This window comes from Austrofundulus limnaeus, unplaced genomic scaffold (genome assembly GCF_001266775.1).
Source record: "Austrofundulus limnaeus strain Quisiro unplaced genomic scaffold, Austrofundulus_limnaeus-1.0 Scaffold42, whole genome shotgun sequence".
In the NCBI taxonomy this organism is placed as follows: domain Eukaryota; kingdom Metazoa; phylum Chordata; class Actinopteri; order Cyprinodontiformes; family Rivulidae; genus Austrofundulus; species Austrofundulus limnaeus.
Genome location: NW_013952444.1, coordinates 2,215,364 through 2,226,562, shown reverse-complemented (window position 1 = coordinate 2,226,562; position 11,199 = coordinate 2,215,364). Strand labels below are relative to the sequence as shown.

At 40.9% G+C, this 11,199-nt stretch overlaps 2 protein-coding genes across 2 annotated transcripts in view; both read left to right on the top strand.

Annotated features, from left to right (window-relative positions):
- Window positions 1-4,218, top strand: part of LOC106516930 (visual system homeobox 2) — a gene marked incomplete in the record, with an annotated part of 5,422 nt that extends 1,204 nt beyond the window's left edge. Inside the window, 2 exon segments of the mRNA XM_014007546.1 lie at window positions 2,028-2,208; window positions 3,597-4,218. Coding sequence (XP_013863000.1) covers window positions 2,028-2,208; window positions 3,597-3,898 — 483 coding nt within the window.
- A 4,324-nt stretch (window positions 4,219-8,542) lies between these two features.
- The window catches only part of LOC106516928 (acetyl-coenzyme A synthetase 2-like, mitochondrial), a 13,671-nt gene continuing 11,014 nt past the window's right edge, over window positions 8,543-11,199 (top strand). Inside the window, exons 1-3 of the mRNA XM_014007541.1 lie at window positions 8,543-9,018; window positions 9,432-9,528; window positions 10,433-10,632. Coding sequence (XP_013862995.1) covers window positions 8,700-9,018; window positions 9,432-9,528; window positions 10,433-10,632 — 616 coding nt within the window. The 5' untranslated portion in view covers window positions 8,543-8,699. The remainder of the gene's footprint in view (window positions 9,019-9,431; window positions 9,529-10,432; window positions 10,633-11,199) is intronic.

Below are 11,199 nucleotides of genomic sequence, written 5' to 3'. Positions count from 1 at the left end.
TGTGTGTGTGTGTGTGTGTGTGTGTGTGTGTGTGTGTGTGTGTGTGTGTGTGTGCGTGCGTGCGTGCGTGCATTTTATGCTATAGTTGTGTGGACACATTTTGACATTAGATCACCCCTGGACATTTTGCCTGCAGGGAAAAACACTATTTTTTGGGTTACAAATTAGGACAATGGGTCAGGGTTAGGCTGTATAACTTAATGGAGGTCCAAACAAATAAAACTCTGTGTATGTGTGTGTTCTAGAATTTGCTTTTTTGTAATGCTCATTTTTCCAAAATATACTGCTCCTTTTGGGGTCCAGTAAGATGAAATACTGTTTTGGGGTTGGGTTTAGGATCCGGGTTATAGAAGTGAATGAAAAATGAATGGAAATCAATGGGAAGCCCCTGTGARTATAGAAAGACAAAGCCTTTCTTATCAGTGGATGAACTCAGAAAATTTAAACATTTAAAAAAACACAACAACTGGACTTTTATTCTATAGCTGAAAACGTTGCTTCCTATCCAGAGGTTTTTCTCAATAGAAAAGAAAATAAATAAAGTGGCGTGTGTGGAGTTTCACGCTTTTGAACTAAACCTCCAAATGAGAAGCAAAACATTTTCAAATAGAAAATAGAACTTCAGCTGGATCTACACCTGAACCATAATAATCTCCAGCATCATTCTGACTTTCCCTTTCATGTTAGCTGCTGATAATTCATTAAAAGAGAGATCTGAATGATTCGGGCCTTCAGCTCAGAAATGAAACGACACAAAGAAGTAAATGAGCAGAGGTCAGGGGGGCTGCAGCCGGCTGCTCCGAGTTTTAATTTCCCCTGATATTTAATGAGTCTCTCTCCCATCGACCACTGGAAATGAACTTATTTTTCAATCAACCCCTTTGATTCTTTCTAACCTCTTAGAGGAGGTAACGACCCGCTAATCACACTCAGATGGGGGTAGGGGTTGGTGGGATCTTGATTGCTCACCTGGGGCTCATCTTTTATTTTTATTTTTTTACCCGATGAACATTTTACCTGAGTGGTTTTGAAGTCGTGATCTTTTTTTTACTGCTAAATGCAACTTACTGCCAAATCAAGGATCTCCCTTTTTAAAAATTTCTTATTTATAATGAAATAATAAATCTGTTTAGCCACCGAGGAGCCAAAGGTTTCATCCTTACAGTGACACAAGTGACGTATTGAGATTTTATCAGCTGAAACTATAGAAAATGAAATGAACAAAGAGCAACAATCTCTCCATTCATTAGAAACATTTAAAAAAAACGTCCAGCAGGTGTCACTATTMTTCTTAAACCCAGGAGGATATGTTCAGTGAAGCTTTAAAGTGCCTGTGACATGCACACTCATGAAATACAAATACAAAAAGTCAAAGAAAATAGGAAACGTGGCATAATACACATGATTTTACCCATTATGTCACATAACTCRCTTATTTTCTTTTGAACTGGGCTCAAAGTGAAACAGGAAGTGACACCGCTGTCTCATCTCTCTATGATAGTGATTAAAATAATCTAAAGAAACATCAGATTATTTGCTATAGTCTGTGTTGTTAGCCGCTTTAGCAACGCTCTGTTCGCATGCAGACAATCGCCTTTGACATCACTTCCTGTCACTTCACATGCAAATATCTCAACAACTGTTTATCTCAGTGGCATGAAATCTTTTTTACAGTATGTTATCAGTGTTATCCTTCCAAAAATACATTAGCTTTTATTACAAAAATTTGATGTCACAGGCACTTTAAAGAAGACATCTAATTAAAAGAGTCTCTCCAAAGTAATTAAAATACACTAAATGTCTTTAAATGCTTTGGTTGCCTTGTTGCCACATACAGCATGACCCAAACCTGCAAACTTTTCCTCATATGGTGAAATTCAAATGCAAAATTTCAAGTTGATGACCATCATTTTGGTCCCCTTTTTCTAAAAAAAAAAAAAGTTTGTTGTATTTTACATTTCAGTCTAAAGAACAAAGTAAAGAAACTCCAGAGGTTTAAGGTTGTGTTGTTTTGATCCGTCTCGCAGGTTTGGTTTCAGAACCGCCGGGCCAAGTGGAGGAAGCGGGAGAAGTGTTGGGGTCGCAGTAGCGTGATGGCAGAGTACGGTCTGTACGGTGCCATGGTCCGCCACTCCATCCCGCTGCCTGAGTCCATCCTCAAGTCAGCCAAGGACGGCGTCTCAGACTCTTATGCTCCCTGGTTACTGGGTAGGTTACAGCTGGGAGGGTCAAAGTCAATTACACAAGACGTTCAAACACATTCTTATTTACCATTCATTTTATCCAGCAAATCTGTTAAATATTAAAGTATAATCATCGCTAAAAATCTAATTATTTGGCTTTAGAACAACAAAAGAATACAGAAAAAGATGATTGAAGTTGATTCAAAAATAAGTAGGTCCTCTGGATGGGTTTTTCTTTAGTGAAACGTTTTGTCTCTCGTCCAAGAGACTTCTTCAGTCTGATGAGTTTCAGGTGAACTCAGCCTTATAAGCACTGCCTCCACATGGTGGACAAACAGGTTTGTTTGTTGGTTTGGGGGCCCAACGATACCCAACACAAAGAGGGGAAAAAAAGGACAAAAACAAGGAGACGTTGAGCCCCGCCTGCACTCATACATACACATGACACGACACCAAAGAACCACAGCATCCAAACCAATAAGTCAGGTGATGGAGCACATGACCCTCTATGAACAATAGAGCTAATCAAGCCTATTGTTAGGCGATGGCCCTCTTTTGCATGTGAGGGCCATCGCCTAACAATAGGCAATATGCCTTTTGTTAGGCGATGGCCCTCTTTTGCATGTGACTAACCTGTTTGTCCATGTGGAGGCAGTGCTTATAAGGCTGAGTTCACCTGAAACTCATCAGACTGAAGAAGTCTCTTGGACGAGAGACGAAACGTTTCACTAAAGAAGAACCCATCCAGAGGACTTACTTATTTTTACTTTTACATTTTTTCTACCTGGATTATTGAAATGCATCAGGACATTAAAGCTGATTCTTGGTTTCTCTTTCCATGCCAAAATGACAATTTCTGGAAAAATGCATTAAATCCAGGGATGAAAAGTCCAACCACAACACTGTTTCACATTTAAAGTATTTCCTTTTGAGGCCAGATAAAATGGTAACAAGGACCAGATTCGGCCCGCCGGCCTTGAGTTTGACACATGTGGGTTAAAGGATCAATAAAGAAAATTTTTAATGTTCAACTCAGAGACAGTATTTGTCAYTTTGACAAGAAAGCAATGAAATACTAGCTAACAACTGTCTGCAAATTTTGTGTTTTTGTGAAACTGAGTGTTTTCTGTAAAGGGAAGATGGGTAATCTCGATTCATATAGGGATCAATGAGGTCATCAGWATGTCATTAATCAATACAGTAATAATCCTTCCTCAGGATCATGTCACCTTATGTCCATCGATTTGTTTARATCAATTAGGTGTAGCTCTAATTGAATAAGAGGCTTGTTCTAATCKATCATGTCTTCATTTTTTTTCTCTTTTCATTGCTAAACTCATCAGAACAAGACGTATTTTAAAGTCTTCTTTTTCCTGTTTAGATCTAATATCAATGATCTTCMCTTCCCTCCAGGTATGCACAAGAAATCAGCCGAACCTTCACACACCTCCCCAGAAAAACCCCACAGCTACTCGCCGCTACCCGTACAGGAGWCGACGGCGGACAAACCGACGGAGGAAGCGGAGGAGAAACAGAGTATGGACGTTTCTAAAGAGGAACTGAGGGAGAACAGTATCGCCGTGCTGCGAGCCAAGGCGCTTGAGCACAGCGCCATGGTGCTCGGGACTGTTTCCGACAAATCAGACGGCGGCGCGACGCAGAAGGAGAAGGCCGAGGGTCGGGGGACAGAGCAGGAGGTGGAGAAGAGCAACTGAAAATGTCGAACCTTGCAACTTCTAATATCAGAGGCAGAGGATGTGAACTGAGCGTCAATCCTTCATCAATGAACTCATCATGGGATACTTTTTTTTTACCTCTGACCTCCCAGTGATGACGAGTCCAGCTTTCACTGCCACATGCACCAAATACCAAACGTTGATTCAATGAAACTTTGCATTTCCAGCTGTTCAGACTGAGATGTCAGACCCGTCGTCCTACTCTCCTAACACTCAACATCTGGTTGTTTCCTTCTAAGTGTAACTGTAGCTTCATTAAAATGTGTCATATTTAAATTACAAATGTTTTAATAATTGAACATCTTTGTTCAAAGTGGTGTGTGCGTGTATGTGTTTGTTTCTTGTGACATTTGGGGGCAATTTAAAGACAAAATGCCTACATTTGGGGACAACTGGTGCATTTGGGGACAAAAGTCGAGTCCCCGTTTGTTTTAAATGCCATTGGTGCGTTGGGGGTTGGGTTTAGGACCAAGGTGTGAATTGAGTTTAGATGCATCTCAGTAATCCAGGTAGAATAAATCAAAAAGAAAAAATAAGTAGGTCCTCTGGATGGGTTCTTCTTTAGTGAAACGTTTCGTCTCTCCTCTAAGAGACTTCTTCAGTCTGATGAGTTTCAGGTGAACTCAGCCATAAGCACTGCCTCCACATGGTGGACAAACAGGTTAGTCACATGCAAAAGTGGGCCATCGCCTAACAACAGGCTTGATTAGCTCTATTGTTCATAGAGGGTCATGTGCCCCATCACCTGACTTATTGGTGATGGGGTGATTGGCCCTCTTTTGCATGTGACTAAATAGAGCTAACAAGCCTATTGTTGGGCGATGGCCCTCGTTTGCATTTGACTAACCTGTTTGTCCACCAAGTGGAGGCAGTGCTTATAAGGCTGAGTTCACCTGAAACTCATCAGACGSTGGTAATGCACACCTTCCGTTGTTTGCCAACCGCCATAAAACACCACACAAGAAGAAGAAGAAGAAGAAACTCATCAGACAGAAGAAGTGTCTTGGAGGAGAGACAAAACGCTTCTCTAAAGAAGAACCCATCCAGAGGACCTACTTATTTTTTATTTTTGAATTGAGTTTAGGTTAGTTTTAGGGTCAGGTAGGTACCTGTGAGTTTAGCCTTAGGCTTTGTGGTCAGGGTTAGGCTGTAGGAATGTAATGGAAGTCAATGGAATGTCCCCAAATGTATAGCTGGGCGAATATTTGTGTGTGTGTGCGTTTGATGCAAAGGTTCAACAGAGTGAATATTTTTCTGATATTTTTTACATTTACAGCAATCAAAATCTGAAAATCAAAGTAACAAATCAAATCCAGATGTTTTTTATATTATTATTACTAAAGTCTGAGTCCTCTGTAAATATGATCAGACTCAGAGGCGATCAGCTGGATGTTAGGTGAAGGCTAACTCCATTTTCTTTCCGCATCTTTCAGTGCAAGATCACAGAGGAGCCGTGTCCTATCTCTGGTTTGATTTGGTTCAAAACATTTATCAAAATGTCCAAATCTGGTTACAAATAAAAAGAGGAATTTATGGAAATGCAGAAATAAAATTATTCATTAGAGCACGTGTTTCACATGAGCGTCATGGCGGCCCTCAAAGGGCCAGTTGTGATAAACTTTGACATCACGTTCCTCGTCTCATTGCTATGAGCATGCAAAAACAATAACTGAGCTCTATGTGGTATTCTGTGCAGAGAAACAGCATTTTAACACATCTTATAAAACACTGAAAGGAACTACATGTACGAATGACTAAATGTGAAATAAATATGAAAATAATAAAAAGAAAAAAAGTAGGTCCTCTGGATGGGTTCTTCTTTTGTGAAACGTTTCATCTCACCTCCCGTCTTATGAGCTCCCCCATTTTCTGACAGGGAATTCCCACTGGAGGGGGTGTTCCAGTTTAAACTTACGACTTGTTATTGGGAAATTCCTACTTCCTGGTAAAATGGGCGGCAACAAAGGTAGCTGGCAAAAATGCAGCAAGATTTCACGCGGCAAAGTTTGCCTTGAACCCTGTGCAGTTCCATCGAGTGTTGGGATGCCGTCATTTTGCAGGTAAAATGTTCAACATGCATATATTATTATATGGGAGATGTAGTTTATGATCAACGCTGGATTTAAAGCTCCATGCTCATTTTAAGATGTTATTACATCTTTGAAGCTCTTGTGAGTTTGACACATGCTTTRGTGAAACTGAATCACCAATCTCCTCTTTGTCTTTGTCCTGGCAGCTGCATCTTTATACCTAGGGGTGTTGCACCAAATTCTGGGCCCTGTACACTCTCGATGTCGGTGGGCCTCTATCCATGCCAAAAAATAAAATCAGGACTTCCATGGGTCCCTCTCCCTTCTTGGGCCCTGGATACTCAGGTCCACTTTCCCCCCCACTTCCACGCCCATGTTTATACCAATATAGTGTCTTCCCTCTGGACATGTCCAAAACATGTCAGTCTATAACTTTGTCTCTCAGTCCTTCAACCTGTTTTACCTCTGATTATATGGTTCCTAATCTTATCCATCCCTTTCACTACCAAGGAGAACCTCAACATCTTCGCTCTGTCCTGGACAGTCAACCCAAAATCCTGCATCGCCTTCCTCTCTTTCACACATCTGTTCTCTCGTTTTGCTCTGGCTAACTTTTCTTTATTCCTCTTCTTCCAAGTATATCTCCACCTCTCCAAGTTCTCTTCCACCTGTTCCCTGTTCTCATTAGATCACAACGTCATCTGCAAATCTTCAGCATCATCCAGTATCATCGTTATCTTTGTTCATAAAACATTAACCCCGTGTATCACATTGGGAAACAGTGAATTTACTGAGGCATTGTACTGTAATCTCGGAAACATACAAAAGCACACAGAAAATGAGGTAAATCTGGTTTAAATAAGATTATCTTCCGCTCTGCCAAAAAGTGTTTCCAGATCAGTCGGAGCACACAAAAGATTTCTAAAGACTGAAAAAACGAAAGAAGTAAAAAGTGAAAGCTACAGCAGTGAGACTGTTTTATAATCCCTGGAGATAAATTGTTAACACGGTCAGACAAGCTGCTCAAGCCTTTATTGTGACACTTTCTGTGGTTCAAGCAGCTGAACAGTCGAGGCCATTCAGTTGTTTTTCTCACCAGTCGCCACACCCATCCCGAGATAACGTTTGAGACGTGGACATAGTGTAACGGTCGCCATTTGGATTATAAATAGGGACGTGTTTGTTTTTTTTTATAGAGAAACTCGATTTCTGCTTCAAGTCAAACGAAATGCTTAAAAATATTTTGACAGAACGCTGATACCTTTATGACTAGATTATTACTTGTATTTTGATTTTTTCTTGTTAAACATGTTTCGGTGCATGAACTGTTCAAAAGTTTTACACCATTCATCATTTTTTATGCGTTGCTTCCAGACTTTCTTGTAAACTTTTAAAGCTGCTCCTGTTTATTGTTTTTACWGGTTTTATAAAGCTATTTTTTAAAGTTTTATTCTTTTGAACTTTGGCAGGTTTTTCGCTAATTTTCACTAAAAGCATACTGTTCATGCAAAACACATTGCATGAGTTGAAGTGTTTAGTCTTTAAATGACCTGTGATCTTGCCAATTCCAGGATTTTTAAAACTATGAAATGGTCTGTGGACTCACCGGGAAAACAGCTGAATCACTGGAAACATTTCAAATGAGTCACTGAAATGGGTTCAAACTCATTTAAAAAACAGCAGACTCAGATGAGTCAGAMAAACTTGTTTATACACATTTGGGCAGCATGATGGTTCAGTGGTTGGCACTGATGCCTCACAGTAAGAAGGTCCTGGGTTTGATCACTGGTTCAGACCTGAGGCCTTCCTGTGGGACGTCTGCATGTTCTCCTTGTGCTTGTGTGGGTTTTCTCCAGGCACCAGGGCTTCATATATGCACAATACACAATTGAATGAATATTTTTGGTCAATTTGTTTGATTTACACATGTTATGTTTATGTTTTATCATTTGTGGGTTATTTGTTTATTTWTTGGTGTATGTAACTGTAAAATTAACATCTCTGAATAATAAAAGTCGATATGCAGCATGATAAGCTCAAATTAATCGGATCGCTTTAGCAGAGCGGTGGGCAATTTTGGTCCTTGAGGACCGCCATCCTGCACGTTTTTCTTGTTYCTCTGTTTTAACACACCTGATCTGAATGAATGWGCRATGAGTGGGCTTCTGCAGAACTTGAAGAGGTAATTCARTCACTGAAWCAGGTGTGTTGGAGCAGAGGAACAAGAAAAACATGCAGGGTAGCGGCCCTCGAGGACCAGGATTGGACATCCCTGTTCTACAGCGATAAGTGTTTTGTTTACACTGAGTGCAGACCCTCACTTCAGAAGTTTAATAAATGTGGGAAAACTACTGTTGTAGTCTTTCAAACTGCATCGTTTAATACAGATCTGGATAATCTTTTTCAATGTTTGATTTCATAACATTAAGTAGCTTTAAAGGAAATTAGACTATATTACAGTCTATTGATAATAGGTTTACGAAAACCCCATTTTAGAATAAAAATAATGTGTTTTAAAACTTGTGAAGACAGTTTTCTTGAGCAGCTACTTCAGAGGCAGGATAAGTGTCGGCAGATTAGAGCCCGCCCTTTAACGCAACAGGCCCTTCCTCTCAGGACTTTCCAAGTTTTCTGCAACAACAAACACAGGATTTCCAAAATATCTCCACACTTCTGCTTTTTTAAAGTGTCGCCGGAGATGATTTGCTCTCTCAGATCGGTCTACGGAGCCTGAAGGAGTTACTTTCGTTATGTGGCTTCCCTGCAGATGCGCTCTGAAGTCCGCAGCTGCTTCCTTCAGTCGGAGCGGCGTTTTCGAGCCTCCGTGCCTGAATGTTGTGCGTCGAAGCAGCGGGAACGTCGCGGCGTTCATGCCGGAGGCTGCGGGCTTCCTGGGGGTGTCGGGCCGCGACGCGCTGCAGGACTTCTCGGTCTCCGACGGCGACGGCTTCTGGGCCGCCGTGGCCCGCCAGAGGCTGAGCTGGATCCGGCCCTTCCACCGGGTCCAAGACTGTGACCTGAGCCGAGGGAGGATCAAGTGGTTTGAGGGAGGGCAGCTGAACGTGTCCGGTGAGTTTTTCTCTTTTGATTCAACCAGAAACCGTAAAATGAGGAAGTAGCCACGTTTGAGCGTCACTTATTACATTGAACACATCATCAGTGATCATCACACTGTAGAACAGGGGTGTCAAACTCCAGTCCTCGAGGGCCGCTATCCTGCATGTTTTAGAGGTTTTCCAGCTCCAACACACCTGATTCAGTGATTGAATTAACTCTTCAAATTGGGCAGAAGCCTGTTAATCACCCAGCGATCAAAATCAGGTGTGTTGGAGCAAGAAAACCTCTAAAACGTGCAGGATAGCGGCCCTCGAGGACAGGAGTTTGACACCCCTGCTGTAGAACAAACAGTGCCCTGAACGCATCACGTGCTGATGACTGGGACAATGAGACAACCCTTTGTGTTTATGTTTGTGTGTGCGCAGTGAACTGTTTGGACCGCCACGTGCACACATGCCCAGAGAGGGTGGCCCTGATCTGGGAGAGGGATGAGAAGGGGTCAGAGGTCAGATACACCTACAGGTCAGTGCCCAAGTTCACATAAAATACAACAATCTCTGTAATCTAATGTCACAAACACAATATTCTGGAGCAAAATTGCTGACTAAACAAAMCTTAAGTAACTCCAACATGATGAAGAGGCAGATCTTAGCACCAAACAGCATTTACACTAGATCTGTTTTCCACCCGAAGCAGATAACGCCGCATTTGATCATTTATTTATTTTACAATAACATGATAGAAAAACTGCACTAATGCTCAACCTAAATCATCGATCAGTTCTACTGATACAATATATATATTTTAAATAAGAAAAGATCTGGAAAGAAAAGAACTTATGAGAAAACTGAAATGTTTAATCTGGGGTTTGATTGGGTTTCTGTCTGATTCTGTTTCTTATAAAAACTGAGATGTTTGGGATGGTGGAGCTTCTTAATAACTAACTTACTTTTATTTCTGCTCTGAAGAGGAAACAGCTAACTAATAATAATAATAATAATAATAATTAACTAGACAATAGTTTAATAATGAAAGTAATTCAGTTAAAATTTAACAGATGAACTTTTACTTTATGCTTATGCCTTAATGAAGCAACAACATGCTAATAATTATATTTGTTCTTGTTTATTTAAAAAATTTTTTTACTTGGCTTTAAGTTCATTAGCAGGAGTTTGATGGGTCCCGTTTGAGAGTTTTTTTTTTTTTTGTTGCTTTTATCATGTAAAAATCAAACACCACTAAAATAATTCAAACTTGGATTCCTCAGATTTAACGTTGACTAACTACTGCAGTGAGAAAGATGACAAAGTGACGGACACTGAAAATATCCTGTGGGCCTAAAAAGTTCATAAACAGGGCCACATCTGGCCCGAGAGCCTTCAAGTTTGACCCATCGTGGTGAAGCTCATCAGTTTGTGGTTTGCAGAGAGTTGCTGGAGATGACGTGTCGCGTGGGGAATCTGTTACGGCGGCACGGCGTGAAGAAGGGGGACTGCGTTACCATCTACATGCCCACCTGCCCCCTGGCCGTGGCGTCCATGTTGGCCTGCGCCCGCATCGGAGCCGCTCACAACGTGGTGTTCGCTGGCTTCAGCGCGGACGCTCTCGCGGAGCGAATACGAGACGGTGAGGGCCGCTGAGAACAGATTGACACATCTCTTTGTTTTCTATCAACAATGGAGCCAAATGTACGGCAGGCTGTTGTGTCAAATATTCGATCCTTACTCTTATCACTTAAAGTGCCTGTGACATCAAAAAATTTTAATATTACAAATGTATTTTTGGAAAGATAACACCGAGAACATAATAGAAACTAATTTTCAAGCTGCTGAGATGAACCGTTGTTGAGATATTGTCATGTGAGGTAACAGGAAGTGATGTCAAAGAGGAATGTCTGCATGAAAACAAAGCTAAGCTAAAATKCTCAACAGCCCAGACTGTGGAGAGGAATCGCATATTTTAGGTTATTTTGAGTCACGATCAAACAGAAACAAAAAAATGAGTCAGAGATCGAATCATAATTAGGGCTGCTACGATTAATCGATTAATCGACAACTTATTAAAATAATCGATGACTAATTTAATAATCGATTAATCTTTTTTTTGTTGTTCTTTACTTTGTTTTTCTCTCCAAACTGCTTTGACACCTTCCACTGCCACATCTGCCTTTCTGTCCTTGACACACATGCACAG